The sequence below is a fragment of the Aphidius gifuensis genome, linkage group LG5 (genome assembly GCF_014905175.1).
Source record: "Aphidius gifuensis isolate YNYX2018 linkage group LG5, ASM1490517v1, whole genome shotgun sequence".
NCBI lineage: Eukaryota > Metazoa > Arthropoda > Insecta > Hymenoptera > Braconidae > Aphidius > Aphidius gifuensis.
Genome location: NC_057792.1, coordinates 9,917,008 through 9,938,854, shown reverse-complemented (window position 1 = coordinate 9,938,854; position 21,847 = coordinate 9,917,008). Strand labels below are relative to the sequence as shown.

The window sequence follows — 21,847 nt, the reverse complement described above, 5'->3', positions numbered from 1 at the left end:
GATTCCCAATTACGACATAAACATTCATCTTTAAGGATTCATGAATCCCAAATTAATAAATAAATTTTCATAATTTCTCCTAATTGTGAAATTTCTTGCCAGTCAGGTATTTTATTTACTTTTTTAAATTCAATGAGTGTTTTAATGATTGGATCCTCATTTTGTAATTCTTTCCAATTCAATGTATCGTCAAGAGGCACGGTAGTGCCTCGCGTCAAGTATGAGAAAAAAAAAAAAAGTGGGAGAAACGAGATTTAACTACCGTGCCTATATATTATCGACACAAAGCTAACCCTAACCCTCCAATTCCTCGGGAAATTATTTTAAAATATGATTGATCAGATAAATATATTATGTCTTCTGATCATTTTATTAAATCAATATCACACTTTTTTATAAAAAAAAAAACAGATTTTTTAGAAGTATACTTTTCTTTTAAACTTCAAAATCATTTTCAGAAATTGCGCTTTTCTTGAAATTCTTATAAAACCTTACCGCACTCTGACAAACATTATAAAACCAAAATCAGATCAAAGCATTATGGCTGCCAAGTCCAGAGCAATTCACAACCTTATAAAATAAAAATTGAGCAATAATAGTCGAATGGTGTGAAAGAACCTTTATTTATATCATATACAGTATTCAATATCGCATCGTTGGTGCTACAGTATTCAATATCGCAGCGATGGTGCGCGCGCCATATGCCGTTGGGATATAGGCGCGAATTCTACTCATCAGCACCCGTATTCAGAGGATGTTCTCAACTTTTTATATAGATTTTACATAGAAAAGCTTCACAAGCGCCACCATCGGAAAAAAACGCCCTAATGACAACATCCTCTGAATACGGGTGCAGGAGTGCTAATGTGTGCTAATATACAACATACACATGCTTACTGATAAACGTAACCTTTTGTTTATACATCCTTTTGTCTTTATCGTGCCCTTGTTTCTTGTGCCTTTTGGAATATATTATTCGATTGATGTGAAAAATATTAGATAATTATATATTTATTTGGTGTAAATTGGATAACAACTGTCAAGGTAATAATATATTATACTATATAGTAAATAATACAATTTCAATATCAAGAGGCACGGTAGTGCCTCGCGTCAAGTATGAGAAAAAAAAAAAAAGTGGGAGAAACGAGATTAACTACCGTGCCTATATATTATCGGCATAGAGCTAACCTTAACCCTTCAATTCCTCGGGAAATTATTTTAAAATATGATTGATCAGATAAATATATTATGTCTTCTGATCATTTTATTAAATATCATACTTTTTTTTTAAAAAAAAAACAGAATTTTTAGATGTATACTTTTTTTTTAAACTTCAAAATCAATTTCAGAAATTGCGTTTTTCTTGATATTATCTTAAAAACTCAGGACACTCTGACAAACATTAAAAACCAAAATTAAATCAAAGCATTATGGCTTCTAAGTCCAGAGCAATTCGACAACCTTATGAAATAAAATTGAGCAATAATAGTAGAATGGTGTGAGAGAACCTTCATTTATATCAGTACAGTACAGTATTCAATATCGCAGCGATGGTGCCTCCGCCATATGCCGTTGGGATATGGGCGCGAATCCTGCTCATCAGGTGTGCTAATGTACTAATATACAACATACACATGCTTGCTGATAAACGTAACCTTTTGTTTATAGATCCTTTTGTCTTTATCGTGCCTTTGTTTCTTGTGCCTTTTGGAATATATTATTTGATTGATGTCTTCTGATCATCTTATAAATTAATTGAATCTTTTTAACGTACAACGCTAGCAAAATTTTTGGGGCGTGGCCTAAATCCAGCTCCTACCCTGGTGGAAATTATTTCTCCGGATTTCTCCGGATTTCTCCGGATTTTCTCCGGATAACTCCCGACTTTCTCCGGATGACTCCCGACTTTCTCCGGATGACTCCCGATTTTCTCCGGATGACTCCCGACTTTCTCCGGATGACTCCCGACTTTCTCCGGACTTCTGCGTAATTGAGATTTCCGGAGACGTTAGTGAAAAAAATTTTTTTTCGGATTTTCTCCGGATTTGCATCAGCATTTATTTGTTGCATTTTTTTTATGGAAAATAAATTTAAAAAATAGAATGAATGGTGTCATACTAGGAGAGTCTATGTGAGAAATATCAATAGGTAATTTTTCATCATCTATTTTATTTTGTTGAAATAAAGCTTGAACAAGAAACAGATTCAAAAATAATATGGAATACAAAAAATCAAATGCCTGAGCAAGAAATAGTTTTTATTTAATTATTGAGGTGTGAATGAAAATATTGTTTTTATATTACATATTCATATACATATATAAAAAACATTACTATATAAACCTAATCGCCATAACAGCCATACGGTATTAAAATGACATATTCGCATTCTTTAATTTTTACGTACAAACAAGGTCGTTGTAAATCGTGCGTTCCAAATGGTAGAATATTATTTACAGTAGAGCATTTTTTTATATGTAGGGTTACCATGCGTCCTGATTTAGCAGGACATGTCCTGATTTTGATTGGCTTGTCCTGATACGGTCCTGATTTGTCAAATGTCCTGATTTTTGAGACTTGTTCACAATTTTAAAAATTTTTTTTTTATTGTAATTTTTTTTTTTTAGTAAATAGGTATAATATAGAATTTATCATTTACGCTAACTATGATAGACTCTTGAATACCTCTAATTATTGAAATTAAAATGGCGTGCAGAATATGTACCTCGTCCTATCGAGTATAGAGGGCCCGATGCAAAATTTCTATAGCGTAGGCAACCCTTCTTTTATTTTTGTAAATTTTGTGGCTTGCCACTTAATTTCTTTAGCTAAATTAATTTTTTAAAAATGAATAAGTAAGCCACATCCTTCCCTTAGCCATTTTTTTTACTGCTTATAATTTGTTTAAATAAATAAAAAGCTATTAACAAATGGCTAAAGAAAGAATGTGGCTTGCCAGTTAAATTTTTTAGCTAAATTGATTCTTCAAAAATTAATTGGTAAGCAACATCCTTTCCTTAGCCATTTTTTCTATAGCTTTCAATTTCCTGGTAGAAATAATTTATCCGGATTTTTTCCGGATTTCTCAGAATTTTCTACGCAATTCACAATTGAGACTACCGGAGATATTAATCCGGAATTTATTCGGATTTTCTCCGGATTATCTTGGAAGAAAATTCGGTTTTTATATTTCGGATGTAAACTCTTATTTCTGGTTCTTTTATTAATTTTTCTATTTTTTTTTGTTGGTTTTTTTTAAGCGAAAATTCCGGAAAAAATCCGGAGATATTATGAAAATAGTCTGGAGATTACTCTGTAAATATCTCTGGAAGTCTCAATTACGTCGAAATCCTATTGACAATCAATTGGTAAGCAACATCTATTTCTTAGCCATTTTTCCTATAGCTTTCAATTTGTTTGAATAAATAAAAAGCTATATTGTCAAGTTGCTAAAAAAAGGATGTAGCTCGCTAATTATTTTCTTTAGCCAAAGTAATTTTTCAAAAATTAATTGGTAAGCAACTTCCTTCCTTAGCCATTTTTCTCATAGCTTTCAGTTTGTTTAAATAATTATCAATTTAACAACTTAAAAGCTATAACAAAAAAGCCTAACGAAAGGATTTTGCTTACCAATTAATTTTTGATGGATTAATTTAGACAAAAAAATTAACTACTGTAAAAAATTTTTCTATCGTTTGTGTAATTTTGATGAATAATTATTGAATAATTAAAAGAAAACAAATGAATAAGTAACATATAATCAAAATAAATGAATTGTTATGATTATCTACTTGAAACATAAATTTATAGGTGGAGGGGGTAAAATTTTGGAGTGGGAGGAAAATGTCCTGATTTGGCTTTTTCGAGATATGGTAACCCTATTTATATGTTCGATCGTAACATCTGGTGTACGCAAAAAGTTTTGTTCGATATGAAACAAATTTATATATAAAATTATTCTTTCATGATTTTGATAAGATATTTTATAAATTTTTAATATCTTTCCAATTTGCCCGGAACGAAGCAACACAATAGAATCGTTCGATTTTTTACATCGCGATTCATGATATGAAAAAGTAACATATCTTACACCTTTGCAAATAATTTTGTTATAAGAAAAACAAGTGTCAATATCATGGTTTAAGTCTTGTAGTTCTTGTCTCGAGAGAGTATGATTTTTGCCTGTACCCAATAGCACGCAATCTTCTGATCTTTCGAAAAACTTTAGATTTTTATCGAAGAGTGAACTACAAAATGTCGTGACTGCATTGCTTTTAAACAACAAATTGAGCAAAATTTAGCATCCATGTTTAGCTTTTACACAGAATACACACACATACATTCATAAAATAGATATTAAGATGGCGTCAAGATCAGTGTTGCAAACTGACAAAAAAAGCACTATTGCCGGGGTCATTACGAGAAAATAAAAACTAATTAAAATTGTTGAAATTACAATAATATGATATATTATGCAATAACATAGACGAAATGATAAGATTCTCTAGTAAAAAGTATTATTAATAAGCCACAAACGACCGAGAAAGATCCATTTTTTTAGTTATTTGGGGTTGGTAACGCAAAAACTATCCATGTAAAAGCATAGGCAGTATATTGAGGACACGCCCCCAAAAATTTTGGCCGGTTGTACCTTAACACAGGAAATATTCATGCTTGACAACCCCAAATAAATAAAAAAAAATATTTTCAATTAGTTTTTTATGTATGAAATCAATCATTATTTATATATATTTTGATCAGTATAATTATTTTATAGCATAAAGAATCATTTTTCCATAAAAAAAATTTTATAATCGTATTTAAAAAAAAAACACTGAATTGTGTTTATTATGTTGTCAGATTGATGGTGATAAACAGTGAAAAACCTGATGAAATTCCATTTTTTTGTGGATAGTTTTTATAATTACAAAAAATCTAATATTATTTGCCCCAATAATATTGGTATCAAAAAAAACTTGATATTTTTTTTTATAATTCAGTAGTTTTTGGGAAATCTGTCATTTCATTTGACCACATTTGTTTATGTTTCAAATTATTTAGTCACACTTGCTCCCATAAGAGCCATGTATAACCTCTCTAAAACAGGCTTACTTTAATAATTAATATAAAAAAAACGAATATTATTACCTATAATTCTAAGAGCATATTAAGATTCGTTATTATTTCATTTTTCTAATCTCAAAATTTCAGAACATTCTCATTCCATCAAGTTTACTAGCGTTGTACGTTAATAAAAATAAAAACAGATTTTTGAGATGTATACCTTTTTTTTAAACTTTAAAATCATTTTTAGAAATTGCGTTTTTCTTGAAGATTATTTATAAAACCTTACTGCACTCTGACAAACATTATAAAACCAAATCAGATCAAAGCAATATGGTTTCCAAGTCCAGAGCAATTTGACAACATTATAAAAATGAAATTGTGCAAGGTAGTAGTAGATGGTGTGGGAAACCTTTATATTTACCACAGTATCCAATATCGCATCGATGGCGCAAATTAAATAATGATACTTTAAGCTATGTTCCCAAGTCACATGTTATTGTTTATTTTTTTTTCCATTAAGTTTAATGAGTTTTTTTTTTACATCATGTGTAAACAAAAATATAAAATATTTTTATTTACGAAAGGATTTATTTTCGATTATCTAAATCAGCTGCCAGAAGCATCGGTCTATAGAGCAAGAAAGCTAACATATTTAGATGGTGTGAAAAAACCTTTATATATGTCAGTATAGTATTCAATATCGCATCGATGGCGCGAATCAAATAATGATACTTCAACCTATGTTCCCAAGTCTCATGTTGTTATTGTTTATTTTTCTTTCCGTCAAGTTTAATGAGTTTTTTTTTTTACAGGATATGTAAATAGAAATATAAAATATTTTTATTTACGAAATTATTTACGAAAGGATTTATTTTTCAATATCAAAATCAGCTGCTAAAAGCATCTGTCTATAGAGCAAAAAAACTAACATATTTAGATGGTGTAAAAAATCCTTTATATATGTCAGTATAGTATTTAATATCGCATCGATGGTGCGTGCGCCATATGTTGTTGGGATATAGGCGCGAATCCCAGGTCTGTAAAGTTAGCACATACATTTATAGCATAATCAAACCAGACTATAAAAAACAAAAAAAAACGCACGAAAATTGCGGATTCCGCACAAAAAACGCATATAATTCGCACGTAACTCCTGATATAGTCCGGTTTGATTGTGCTAACTTCACATACCTGCAAATCCTGTCATGCTAATTATGCTAATATATACAACATACACATGTTTCCTGATGAACGTAACCTTTTGTTTATATATCTTTTCGTATTTATTGTGCTTTTGGAAATATATATATATTATTATGTTATTATATAAAAAATATTCATAATTATATATTTATTTGATTGGAATTTGGATATTAATTGTCAAGGTAATTAATATTATAATAATACAATAAATAAATAATATCAATATAGATTGATGCATATAGTAATTAAGTAAATTTTATAAATTTGTATTGTGTGCAATTGTGTGATATTTTGGTGACAATTCATTTACATTTACAAATGAAAAACAATAGAAGAAAAGAATGAAATTAAATGTAACCAGTGCAATAAAATTTTTAGTGGAAAAAGAAGTCTTCATGCTTATACAAGTTGAATTCATAAAATTGAGCTGGTTAAGACAATAACTGAAAACGAAACTTGTGTATACTGTGATGAAGAATATCCAAATAAAACAAACTTGTATTATCACTATTCACATTGTCATCAAGTCTCAGAGTATCAAACTATAAATTGTCCATTCGTAGGTTGTGATGAATTTGTGAATATATATGAGTATACTTATTTAAAACAGAGAAAACACATTTGAAACAAGCATCATTATCCAGTGAAGATGGAAGAATTCGCTTTTCTTAATGATGATAGTGATTACAATGTTATTTGTTCATTTATTCATTTCATTAATAATAATTAGTGTGATATTTTCTAATATAAATTATATTTATTCATTGTAAAATATATTATTTATACAGATTTCATGGATTGGAAGCGTAGAGTTAAAACTAAAAAGGCTGCACCTTTATAATAAAAGATACGAAAAGCAGAGTTTTGGTAATTCCAACACCAAAAGACAATACATCTGCAACTGCAACTTTAAAAAATTCAAAACCACTGTATCTGTCCATCTATGATGGATGTTACAGGTGTTAAAGATCCTGACAATAATAATCAAAGTAAGGGTGCGAACTCACGACAAGCTAAAATTTCCGCTTATAAACATGGCAGCTATAAAAATAACCAAAAAGTAATTAAATTCACTAAATTATCACTGAATTAACTACTATTTACTGAATTGACTGCAAATCCGTGGTGTCTCTCCGTGACTGCAGAACAAGCTTGACACCACCAAGCTTGTTCTAAAATCACGGATTCGCGATAAATTTAGTAAATTTAGTTACTTTTTGGTGATTTTTATAGCCGCCATGTTAACAAGCGGAAATTTTAGCTTGTCATGAGTTCGCACCCTAAAATTGATGTCAAGTATTGGTTATTTGATTGTAGAAAACCCTGAATTTTCGAAAAAAAACTGTTTTTGAAATATTTCCATGTTAAATAAAGTGTATTTTATATTTTGTTATTTTTGGCTTATTAATATTTTTTTATTATTGTTTTATCAATTATCGATATTTTATATATTTTTCTATTGTTGTCAAGTGTATTCAATTTTAGAGCTGTGTGTTCACACGCAAGTTTTTGCTGCAATGCTTTATGCTTCATGAATGAGTGCCCTCATCGGTAAGTTTTCTCGCTCACTGACGAATCGAGTCTCCGCTCGGTCTCTACGACTTCACAGCTCTATGGTGTTATTCATTTTTCATTAGCAATATACAATTGTAGCTACGAACAAAAGTATTTAGAAAAATGTGAATCGTGTTCATATGCAAATGTTTCCTTGTCAAACGAATTTATGATAAATCTTTTAATACCAAATAAAAATAACACATCCATTTTGCAAGAAACTTATCGATCAATCACTATCATTGTGGCACGAAGGGGTTGGTACATGTGTCGATTGTTTTAGATCAACGAAAATTCTAAGAAAGATTGAAGTCCTCAAAATTAATGATATCATTGTTTTAAGTCTACTCTACATCAATAAATTTAAATGGTCAAGTAAAAATGATAATTGCTTAATTATCAAAGGAATACCTACTTCTAAAATTCACATTTGTGGTTCTACCAAGAAGACTAGAAAGAAGAAGAGTCAACTCCGTACATTGGAAATGGGACAAAATATGTCCTGTACCTCGAGCTTCTTAAATTTGCCAATTTGGCGCTGATTGGGTTCTACGTATAAAGTTAGTTATTTTGTCAGTTATTTCCGCAAAAATACTAGCTGGATAAAAATTGATAATTTGTTCGTTGCCAGCAAAAACTGGTGAAGTAATGCAAAAAAAGCTTACATATTTTTTTTTTAGAACGAACAAAAATTAATACGGATGGTACCAAGTAATTTTATATACTTCTTAATATTATAGTTTTTTCTATCGAATGATTGAAGGACTTTACAAAAAGATGTGATATCTAAACAAAAAAAGAAACACAGTTTTTTTTACAAAAAGGAGCGTCAAGTATTCGAAATCCCCACTAATTATGTGATTATAGTAATTTTATTTTATATTGATATTTATTAATTTTTTACATACAAAAAGATATAATACCAAAATAAGTCAAGAAGGAAATATTTAACGCATATAATTAAGTCTTAATCTTTGACAAAATTTTATACTTGACCCCGCCCGGTTCTTCCCAAATAAAATTTAAAGACTTTCACACTAATGCAGATCTACTGAAATTTAGTAGTCGTTCACTTTCAACATAAATGTATGCGCAGTCACAACCTTGCAACTTTATTATAGTAGTTTCATATAAAAAAGACAAGAATAGAGCGTGACAAGTGTGATTTTTTTGAAAATCTATGAAAAGTATTTGAATTATATTAAATTAATGTCTTAGAGCTCAAACGCACGACAAGCTAACTTTTGCTTGTAAACATGGCTGACGTAATTCTGAGTGATCTAAGCATGCGCAACACGTAAAATTACTAGAAAAACCACGATGGCTGGGGACATATTACTACTTTCATGGGAATTAGGACGGCCATGTTTACAAGTTCGACACAACCCAACTTGTTGCGCGTGCTCAGTGCGCTTTACAAGCGAAACTAGGCTTATCGTGAGTTTAAACCCTTAGCTTATTAGCATTGTAACTGAATTCATTTAGATTTTTTGGTGATATCTGGGAAAATTGCATAGTGGACACTGTAAAATATATATTCGGCGCTCGTGTCATATTGTGTCATACGCATTCATTATTGAATTGTTGATTGACGAAATAAGTATATATATATATGTATAGAGGCCGGTATATATATATATGTATATATATATTTTTTTAAACACGCCGGCAAGGTAACGAGATTGTACGCTGCCAGTCCTAAGCCTAGATAAAATGTGAAGGGTATATATATATAATAATGGATAATTGGAAAATACCATTAACTCTGTTGTCGAGACGTGTGTAGGCTTCAAATTTTATTTGGGAAGAACCGGGCGGGGTCAAGTATAAAATTTTGTCAAAGATTAAGACTTAATTATATGCGTTAAATATTTCCTTCTTGACTTATTTTGGTATTATATCTTTTTGTATGTAAAAAATTAATAAATATCAATATAAAATAAAATTACTATAATCACATAATTAGTGGGGATTTCGAATACTTGACGCTCCTTTTTGTAAAAAAAACTGTGTTTCTTTTTTTGTTTAGATCTACATTACAAACAATTTGAAAAATTGTATGTTTATCTTCCTTCTGTTATTAAAATTTTTAGTACATTTTTTACAAGTGCATGGTCTTCTCGATAGTGCATCTGCATTAAAATGTATTTTGCCTGGTCGATACTGTATTTCAAAATCGAAGTTACTTAAAATTTCCATCCATCTTGCCATTCGACCTTCTAAATTTTTAAACGATATGAGCCATCTCAATGATGCGTGATCAGTCCGAATTGTAAATTTTTTTCCAATTAAATAATGACGGAAATGCTCAACTGATTTAATTATAGCTAATAATTCTCTTCTGGTTACACAGTAATTTTTTTCTGTTTTATTAAGGCATTTGCTAAAATATGCTATTACTTTTTCCTCATTATTTTGAATTTGTGAAAGAGTGCATCCTAATGCAAAATTTGATGCATCAGTATCTAATATAAATTCACCATTTAATTTTGGAGTTGTTAGGATTGGGAATGAAGTTAGAATATCTTTTAATTTTTTAAAGGCTATTTCAGCATCATTATTCCATGAAAACTGTTTATTTTTTTCAGTTAATTTATGTAATGGTTTTGCAATATTTGCAAAATTTTTTACAAATTTTCTATAATAAGAGCATAAGCCTAAGAAACTTTGTAGTTCAGTAATATTACTCGGAGTTGGCCATTCTAAAACTGTTTTAATTTCATCTTGTTGACACTTAAATTCTGTACCATTAATCACATATCCAAGGAATAGTACTTCTCTTTGAAAAAAATAGCATTTTTTATGATTAACTTTAAGGTTTGCTTCTACTAATCTTGAAAAAACCACTTGTAAGTTCCCGAGAAAAACGAGTTATATATAAGTATATATAGTTATATATAGTTATATATAACATTATTTATATATATATATAACTATATATAGATATATGTAACTATATATAGATATATATATCTATATATAGACATATATAACTATATATAGATATATGTATACTCGGGAAAAAAGGTTTATATATATAATTATATATAATTATATATAGTTATATATATTTATATATAGTTGTATATAATTATATGAAGATCTGTGACACATTATATTATATATAAAAAAATTTTTTTTTATTTTGTTAATTAACTGAAGAGCGATGCGCAACTTTGACAATTTGGTTGTAATCGCGGCTGTTTTTTTTTTTATTTTTTTTAAACCTAACACATGAGAGGATTCGAACCCTTGACCGGCGCAAACACGAATTCTTAATCTAACGTTTTCCCACTGAGCCACGAGCGCAACTACATGATGGTATGAAAATTTCTGTCCTCATAAAGCATGACTCGTCTTATTTAATATCAGACATGACTTATGTTAGTCCAAAAACGTAAAGTGGACAATTTTTTTTTATATGAAATTAAGGTTTAATTTGGACTTTTTGTCAACATCTTTGGATAACTCTTAAAGATACTTAAATTTAGATTTATCTCAAGTCTGTGACAAGATGAATTTATAAAAATGGTTACAAACGAAGATTATGTTGTAACTTAAGTAATTAAATATAGGTACTGAACTTGTTAAAAATATCAAAATTGCTCACGGAGTTCGAATTTTAATAAATGCATTTAACATTAATCGTATAAATTATCGTATAAATTAAATAAATACAAAGCAATATGAACTCTTAACCATTATAAAAAAAGGAGACGGAAACAGAATGAAAAGTAATTGCTAGTTTCACAAAATATATCGATTTTTAAAAGAAAGGTCCTATGCAAGAGTACGTGTGGGTGACACATTACATACCTCGAAAACTTACAAAAAAATAAAAACGAATAACGATACCGTTCAAATTATTATGAACAGAGATTATTATGAACAAGGATGAAATTTATTATGGTAAAATTCAACGCCATTTTGACCACAATGATGAGTGGTGTTTTCTTATGAAATGTTTCAGTACAAAAAATATTTTATATCGACAGCTATATACAACGATATATTATTATATATAATGATATATATATATATATACTTATATATAATGATATAGAACTAGGTATAATTATATATAATTATATATACATACAGTGGTGGTTTCGGGGACTACTTCATATATACAATGGTGGTTTTGAGGACATTTGGTGGTTTTGAGGACGGTCCCCAAAACAACATCTCAGTTAATGGTGGTTTTGAGGACGGTCCTCAAAACCCCATTTGAAAAATATGCTTTGGTGGTTTTGAGGACTTTTTATTTTACCAGGTATAATTTTCATAAATTGAAATGTGAAGTAGGTATTACGACCGATTTATCTTCAATTGATTCCATCTTAAACTATAAATAGTAATGATTCGATGAAAAAATTCAATTATTTACCAAAATAAGAATTTTTTCGTGTGTCCCTGAAACCTCCATTCCAAGAACATCATTTTTCGATCTACTGGAGGTTTCAAGGACTTTTGATAAAAAAGCAACATTACTGCGCTAAATGCATTTTTACGATTCAATTCAAACTACAAACATGTTCTCAGTGAATTTTCAGTATAAAGAAAATATCACTATGCTTTATAATAACATTTAACATAATTATATCTGTTTTAATATTGCATGTCCCCGAAACCACCAATAACTACCTTTTTTTTTTCACACAGAGGCAGTTTTGAGGACTTAATTTTTGGAACCTCAATTCGATGGAACAGTCGAATTTATGAATTTCGATATGAATTTTCTGGCAGTTCTCAATAAGATTCTTCCCTTTTCATGAAATTCATCGTTGAAATTGCAGTCGACTGGATAATAACTTTCGATTCTACTTTAATCTAAATGTCGCCAAAACCACCATTTTACGGATTTCGTATCTCCAGCTATTGGCAGTTTTGAAGATATTCTGTAAAAATAGAAAATGCACAGGAATACGCAGGAATAGTGTACTCGTTTTTAAGAATCTTTACGGATATCTGAAATCTATAAGACATAACAACAAGTTTTTTCGGAAAACACAAAAAAAAAATTGTTCATCAAATAATTGTTGAAAGTCCTCGAAAGCACCGTGACATACAATTTTTATAATTTTGGAATGGTTGTTTCAAGGACATATGCTAAAATTTGAATATGAGTAGAGGTTTAGAAATTTCATAGAACCTTTCTGATAATCTCAAACGATACTCAAATATAAACGGAATTAACGACGTATTTTCAAAACGTCCTCAAAACCACCATACTACGAAATTTTTTTAGTCGTAGAACGGTGGTTTTGAGGACTTGCAGCCTATACCGGAAATTATAAACTTAATCTTACAAACTTAAAATGAAGCCATTCTTCTACACTGTAACTTGTTATAGTTTTAATAATTTATTTGACAAATCAAATCCTGAAGACTATCACACGAGACCAGAATATAAGAAAATTCTCCGACGAAAAACGCGTTGACTGCAAAGACGGTCGTTCTGTATTTTTTCGACATGGAAAGTTGAGACAATTTTTTCCGGTTTTCCGAAACCTCAGAAATGATTGATCACCTTGAATCAGTAGCCTGAACAACGAGATACCGCCTTAATTTAGTAGCATTAGAAATTCTTAGATACCGTCGGGAAAACCGAAACTTAATTCGTTTTGATAACAATAACTGAAACTATTTGTTAGACAGTAAGATTTAGAGAAAGACCGTTGTCTATGTTACAAGTTCTACTCAAACTTTCTTGGTGTCGACGGAACGTGCGGGTTTGGAAATTTCATAGAACCTTTCTGATAATCTCAAACCATACTCAAATCAAAACGGAATCAACGACGTAATTTTGAGACGTCCTCAAAACCACCATACTACGAAAGTTTTTTATTCGTAGAACGGTGGTTTTGAGGACTTGCAGCCTATACCGGAAATTATAAAATAAATATTTCAAACTCGAAATAAGGCCATTCTTCTACACTGGAATTTATTATAGTCTTAATAATTTGTTGGGCGAATCGAATCATAAGGACTATCACATGAAACCAAAATATAAGAAAAATTCTCCGACGAAAAACGCGTTGACTGGAAAGACGGTCGTTCTGAATTCTTTCAACATGGAAAGTTAAGACAATTTTTTCCGGATTTCCGAAACCTCAGAAATGATTGATCACCTTGAAACAATAGCCTGAACAACGAGATACCGCCTTGATTGAATAGCATTAAAAATTCTTAGATACCTTCAGGAAAACCGAAACTGAATTCGTGTCGATAGCAATCTATTTGTTAGACAGTAGGTATTTAGAGAAAGACCGTTGTCTTTGTTACAAGTTCTAAGTAATTTTTCTTGGTGTCCACGAAACGTGCGGATTTGGAAATTTTAGAGTAGAACTTTTCTGATAATCTTAAACCATACTTGAATCAAAACGGAATTAACGACGTAATTTTGAGACGTCCTCAAAACCACCATACTGCGAAAGTTTTTTATTCGTAGAACGGTGGTTTTAGAGACTTGCAGCCTATATCGGAAAGTATAAAATAAATATTTCAAACTTGAAATAAGGCCATTCTTCTACACTGTAATTTATTATAGTTTTAATAATTTATTGAACGAATCGAATCATAAGGACAATCACATAAAACCAAAATATAAGGAAATTCTCCGACGAAAAACGCGTTGACTGGAAAGACGGTAGTTCTGTATTTTTTTAACATGGAAAGTTGAGACCCATTTTTCCGGTTTTCCGGAACGTTAGAAATAATTGATCACCTTGAACCAATAGCCTGAACAACGAGATACCGCCTTGATTAAATAGCATTAAAAATTCTTAGATACCTTCGGGAAAACCGAAACTGAATTCATGTCGATAGCAATAACTGAATTTATTTGTTAGACAGTAGGTATTTAGAGAAAGTCCGTTTTCTTTCTTACAAGTTCTACTCAAACTTTCTTGCTGTCTACGAAACGTGCAGGTTTGGAAATTTCATAGAATCTTACTGATAATCTCAAACCATACTTAAATCAAAACGGAATTAACGACGTAATTTTAAGACGTCCTCAAAACCACCATACTGCGAAAGTTTTTTATTCGTAGAACGGTGGTTTTGAGGACTTGCAGCCTATACCGGAAATTATAAAATAAATATTTCAAACTCGAAATAAGGCCATTCTTCTACACTGGAATTTATTATAGTCTTAATAATTTATTGGGCGAATCGAATCATAAGGACTATCACATGAAACCAAAATATAAGAAAAATTCTCCGACGAAAAACGCGTTGACTGGAAAGACGGTCGTTCTGAATTCTTTCAACATGGAAAGTTAAGACAATTTTTTCCGGTTTTCCGAAACCTCAGAAATGATTGATCACCTTGAAACAATAGCCTGAACAACGAGATACCGCCTTGATTGAATAGCATTAAAAATTCTTAGATACCTTCAGGAAAACCGAAACTGAATTCGTGTCGATAGCAATCTATTTGTTAGACAGTAGGTATTTAGAGAAAGACCGTTGTCTTTGTTACAAGTTCTACGTAATTTTTCTTGGTGTCCACGAAACGTGCGGATTTGGAAATTTCATAGTAGAACCTTTCTGATAATCTTAAACCATACTTGAATCAAAACGGAATTAACGACGTAATTTTGAGACGTCCTCAAAACCACCATACTGCGAAAGTTTTTTATTCGTAGAACGGTGGTTTTAGGGACTTGCAGCCTATATCGGAAAGTATAAAATAAATATTTCAAACTTGAAATAAGGCCATTCTTCTACACTGTAATTTATTATAGTTTTAATAATTTATTGAACGAATCGAATCATAAGGACAATCACATAAAACCAAAATATAAGGAAATTCTCCGACGAAAAACGCGTTGACTGGAAAGACGGTCGTTCTGTATTCTTTCAACATGGAAAGTTGAGACCATTTTCCCGGTTTTCCGGAACCTTAGAAATGATTGATCACTTTGAACCAGTAGCCTAAACAACGAGATACCGCCTTAATTTAGTAGCATTAAAAATTCTTAGATACCTCCGAGAAAACCGGAACTTTATTTGTTTCGATAGCAATAACTGAAACTATTTGTTAGACAGTAGGTATTTAGAGAATGACCGTTGTCTATGTTACAAGTCTACTCAAACTTTCTCGGTGTACACGGGACCTGCGAGTTTGGAAATTTCATAGAACCTTTCTGATAATCTTAAACCATACTTGAATCAAAACGGAATCAACGACGTAATTTTGAGACGTCCTTAAAACCACCATGCTGCAAAAGTTTTTTATTCGTAGAACGGTGGTTTTGAGGACTCGCAGCCTATACCAGAAATTATAAAATAAATATTTCAAACTCGAAATAAGGCCATTCTTCTACACTGTAATTTATTATAGTTTTAATAATTTATTGGACGAATTTAATCATAAGGAATATCACATGAAATCAAAATATAAGGAAATTCTCCGACGAAAATCGCGTTGATTTGGAAGACGGTCGTTCTGTATTCTTTTAACATAGAAAGTTGAGACCATTTTTTCCGGTTTTCCGGAACCTTGGAAATGATTGATTACTTTGAACCAGTAGCCTGAACAACGAGATACCGCCTTAATTTAGTAGCATTAGAAATTCTTAGATACCTTCGGGAAAACCGAAACTGAATTATTTTCGATAGCAATAACTGAAACTATTTGTTATAGACAGTAGGTATTTAGAGAAAGACTGTTGTCTTTGTTACAAGTTCTACTTAATTTTTCTTGGTGTCCACGGAACGTACCAAACCATAAACTTCTTCCGTTAGTGCTTTTAGGAACATGAAGCCCATACTGAAATTCATACAATCGTTAAGTATGACTTAAAAAATGGCCGCATTGTATGTTTACTCTCAGAACTCTTTAATTGCAAGTTCAAAAATTTTTCTTCTAATATTTCTTTTATTCTATGATATTTTTCCGTTTTTCACTGATATTTTTCCAGTTTCTCGGATTCAGTCCACTTCGTAGAAATAGATGATGTTATACACGTATTCCAAACAGTCATAACTCTGTACTCTATTTTCTATCATTAGTTCGTTTAAGTTCTATGAAAAGTCTTCAGAACGACCAACATAATCCGGATAAAAAAATATAATAAAAGGGTTCGAGGACATCATGTAAGATATATAAATAGTGTTTTATCTTCAAGTCCTATCATATGGCCCTAACACATTTTATAAATTGTCATTCAATATAAGTATTAATCAACATATATAAGAAATATTGCAACCGTCAAGGCAGTCATTGGGTTGAATTAAAGTGATAATTGAATTTTTGAAAGAAAAGTCCTTGAAACCTCCATTACATAGTTTTTTTAAAAAAATCTATCGGAGGTTTTGGGGACATCAAGTTAAAATGATAATAAAGAAGTCCTATCATATGGCTCTGATACATTTTGTGAATTGTTATTCAATATAAGTATTAATCAATAGATATAAGGACTATTGCCACCGTCAAAACAGTCATTGAGTTATTTTAAAAAGATAAGTGAATTTTTTAAAAAAAAGTCCTTGAAACCTCCATTACATAGTTTTTTTAAAAAAATCTATCGGAGGTTTTGGGGACATCAAGTTAAAATGATAATAAAGAAGTCCTATCATATGGCTCTGATACATTTTATGAATCATTATTCAATATAAGTATTAATCAATAGATATAACGACTTTTGCCGCCGTTAAACCGTCATTGAGTTATTTTAAGAAGATAAGTGAATTTTTAAAAGAAAAGTCCTTGAAACCTCCATTACATAGTTTTTTAAAAAAATCTATCGGAGGTTTTGGGGACATCAAGTTAAAACGATAACAAAAAAGTCTTATCATATGTCCCTGATACATTTTGTGAATTGATATTCAATATAAGTATTAATCAATAGATATAAGGACTATTGCCACCGTAAAAACAGTCATTGGGTTATATTAAAGGGATAATTAAAATTTGAAAAGAAAAGTCCTCGAAACCACCATTACATAGATAAATTCTTCATGCATCGGTTGTTTTGATGACTTGTGTCAAATCTTAAATTTTATGTATTAAAAATGTAAAATTTACTACTTCTATTTTTTGTACCTTCTAAATTCATGCCAACACAATACTAAAATACAAAGGATTCGAATAAATAAGGTAAGTGAAGGGTTGAAACAGTGTCATAACGATAGTCCTCAAAAGTACCAATCGATGAAAATTTTTTTATTTTGGTGTATACAATAAAATCGTCTATGATTTTATGAAACAGATGATTAAAAATTTTTTTTCCAATATGTATTTCAAAGCTTTTTTTTTAAGCTTTCGAATGGTCGTATTTCCAAGTCTCTAACTTAAAAATTGATAAAGTTATGAACAAAAGTATAAAATAAACACTTTGCTTACATGTATTTTAAATGGAAAATATTCAAAGTCGATGAGCGACATTAAAAAAAAAAAAAAAAAAAAAAATTGAAAATAGTAGATTGTTTCTCTTATTGAATACTAAGATTTGGCAGGGAGAGAAAAAATTTTTTTTTGAAACGGTCTAATATATATATATACGGGCTCCACAGAAATTTGAACGAAAACTACGACAAGCGGCAGGAAAGAATTAGGAAGAAGTCACTTTCATCTCGAAAAAACGGAACCACCCTAAGGCCCAAAACCACTCTCCTGAGTAGGCGTTATTAAAAAATAGGTAAAGGGACTAGCCAATACTAAGGGCGGGCCCCAACAACCCTCGGCCACCATTGAAAAACGTAATGGCTGTGCATCCTCCCTAAAGTCGGCTGTCAAAAGCGTCCTTTTTATTTAAAAAATAAGTATTATTAAAAATTTTTTGTTAAATAATTGATAATAATATTGATTTTGTTTCAATAATCGATAGTTTAACTACTCCTTTAAATATATACCATTTAAATTATAATACTAATAATAATTTCGATTTTATTTAAAACAATCGATAGAAAATAGTAATATTTTTTTAATATTCATTATTTGCACAATTTGAAATTAATAAAAATATCGATTTTATTTTAAATAATCGATAGTTAAATATCCTTCGTTAAAAATTCCTTTATTCACAAAATATTAATTAATAAAATTTCAATTTTGTTTTTGATCGTTAGTTAATGTTGACTTTTTTAATATTTACTACTTATACAACAATAATTAATAAAATTTTAATTTTTAATCAAATAATTGATAGATTAACATTCCTTTTCCGTGTAGAAAAATATGCGTCCGGATGAATTCATAAAGAATTCACCATGAAATCATTATGAGTTCACCATGAAATTCCGTCAACGAAACAAATATGAACTTGTTAATTCATAGTAAATACATGGTGAATTCATAACAGCTTCACAGATTCATGGTGACTTCTTTATGAATCCATAAGAAATGTAACTTTTTTTTTTCAATTGCAACAGAAAAAACATTTATTTAACCAGAAAATGAAAATCAAATCAAATACAATTAAGCAGCTTTTTTTTTCTTTTCCGTTTCTCGTAAAGTACAACACATTTTCATTATTTTTTTATGAAATTCTGGTTTGGATAGTCTACTTGATTTGCGACATGTGTTGTGAACATATTCTGAAATATCAAAGTATACTGGTAAGGTAATAATCTAATCATTAATTCTTACATTATTGAGAGTTAGTAATAAATAATAAATAAGAGAGTATAAGAGAGTAATAATAAATAATAAATTATCAATAATGCAGTAATTATAATGAAAAGATTATTACCTTCAATAGCTTCATATTGGTTTTTTGGAATCATTTCTCTACCAGTCTTTTCTTTTACTGTCATTCTTGCGAGGTTATCTTTTCCAATCATTTTCTTGAAGATTTGTCGTGCCATTTCTCCGGGATTGCCACGTAAAAATTTTGTTGTGTTGATTATCCAGTTTTTGTCCACCTCAATTTTAGACTTTTGAATCAGCAAGTTCTAAAATAAATTTTTACAATATAATATACACATTTTTTAGAATTGAAATTCAATATAATATTTTATTTTCTAGTATTTTAACCTACCACATCTCTCTCGATATTTATTAATGTATTTTTAGAAGAATGTTGTTGTGGTGGAGTTGAATTTGATACAGACGATGTTGACGCTGATGATCTATTTGAGTTGCAAGCTACCACATCAAAATTATCAATTTTTTCGTTTTTTTTTTCGATCATTTTTACTTTATGTAACTCTAAGTCTTCTACAGCATTTTCAAGAAATATTATAGTCGCCATCGTAGCTAGATAAAGAATAGTTGTGTTAGTAGAATTTGTAAAATATTTTTAAAAAAATTATTATAATTATACCAGTGTTTGTACTGCTTGTTGGATCTTCATTAGATTGGTATTGTAAGCCAAGACTTGTACTCAGAGCCTTTAAATATTTTATAATGCCAAATGTTTCTAAACAGATAATTTTTTTTAGTAGTTCAATTATTTTATTATTATCAAAACTTTCTGACTTACCTGATAATGTGGGCTGATATTCTGGTGTAATTTTACTGCATGTATCTGCTTTCGTTTCATCATTATCTGAGTTAACGATGTCTGATTGTTCTATATCAGAATAATTTTGTTTTTCATTTTTTTGTTTTTTATTGATTACGTTTTCATCTGAAGATGAAATATGGTCTATCGACGTCACTAATAAATAAATGGAATATAAAGAAACATGACGTTTAAACAATAATAAAAAAATCTTGAAAATATATAAAGAAACATACGTTTTTTAATGGTTTTTTTTTTGTCATCATCTTCATCAGAGTTTGAATTAGAACTATCACTGTACGTAATGCCAAGAATATGTGTAGACGGCTCTTGAATTTTAGTCAAATTGTCTGGGCTCTTGCACACACTCGTGTCGACACGTGAACTTAATCGAATCTTTTTACTATCATTTTCTAACTCGTGTTGATCCGAGTCATCATCAGTTGAAGTATCGATGATGGTCTGAATAGATTTAATATTTTTTTTTACATATTTTTTATTTTTTTCAGGCTTTTTCTGTCTCTGTTCATGTTCGTCTGATGAATAATTGTCTTCTGAATTTACTTCATATGTTTTTATGTCTTTATTTATAAAGTATAAAGTAATTCAAAACATGTAAAAATAGGAAAAAACGATTAGTTAATAATAAGCTCATTTAAATAAAAGTAGAAAAATATTCTATAGGTTTTATCTTACTCTTGTTTGTCTGTAAAACGCTTTCATATGTGTTAGATAAATAATCATCATCATCCGTAGAAATATTGTGAAAATTCTGTTGGTGTCGTTTATTAGTAGTTGCTATTGGTGACGGAAGTTGACGTTTTTTAAAGCTTTTATTATTTTCATCAATGCTTACAAGTATATCTTCTTTCAAGCCTTGAAAAAATAAAAATTAAAAAAGGTAAATTATTAATCACAGACAATATGAATACAAATAAAAAAATACAATTTTTTGATAGCAATTTTACCTTGCGTTGCTTCTTCAGTAATATTTGGTAAATCTGCTATTTCTTCATCGATATTGTGATGAATTACTTTTTTTTTTAAATATTTAGTTTCTTTATCTGGGTTGATATTAATATCTGGCAATTTGATAATAATGCCATTTATATCAACTTCTATTGCATCAAGGAACATCTTGTTGTCTAGAAAAGAAAAAAATTTATTAAGAAATTGAAAAAAAATATCTAAGGTTACATGCCACAAAAATATATGTATGAACACATACCATTTTTTAATAATATCCTTGCACTAACCCATTTACCTCCCCATTTAACTTCACTATTTTTTTTTTTTTGTCGCACATTTTTTGATAAAACGGTATCAATATTTTGAGTTTCTTGAAAAAAAGCAAGAGAATACATTTTTATTTGGGTTTTAATAAATTTGTGTTAATATTAAAACAAATGCATGAGCTACACTATACAGCAAGAAAATGCTCCTTGGTAACGTATTCCAACAAACAAATGCATGAGCTACCGTATAGCAACAAGTTTGTTTACTTACGTTACTTGACTACCTAATATAAATAAACATATGAATAAATAAATAAATAATATTCAATTAAAA

General features: G+C 29.8%; 1 protein-coding gene across 1 annotated transcript; it reads right to left on the bottom strand.

Moving 5' to 3' along the window:
* Positions 1-19,251: 19,251 nt before the first annotated feature.
* Positions 19,252-21,642, bottom strand: LOC122856350. Its single transcript, XM_044158033.1, has 9 exons — positions 21,507-21,642; positions 21,247-21,423; positions 20,975-21,154; positions 20,515-20,859; positions 20,258-20,434; positions 20,099-20,194; positions 19,814-20,031; positions 19,526-19,727; positions 19,252-19,370 (listed from the first exon to the last, which is right to left on the bottom strand). Exons 1-9 carry the CDS (start codon positions 21,640-21,642, stop codon positions 19,252-19,254), a joined length of 1,650 nt encoding a protein of 549 aa, XP_044013968.1.
* Between the last annotated feature and the right edge of the window lie 205 nt (positions 21,643-21,847).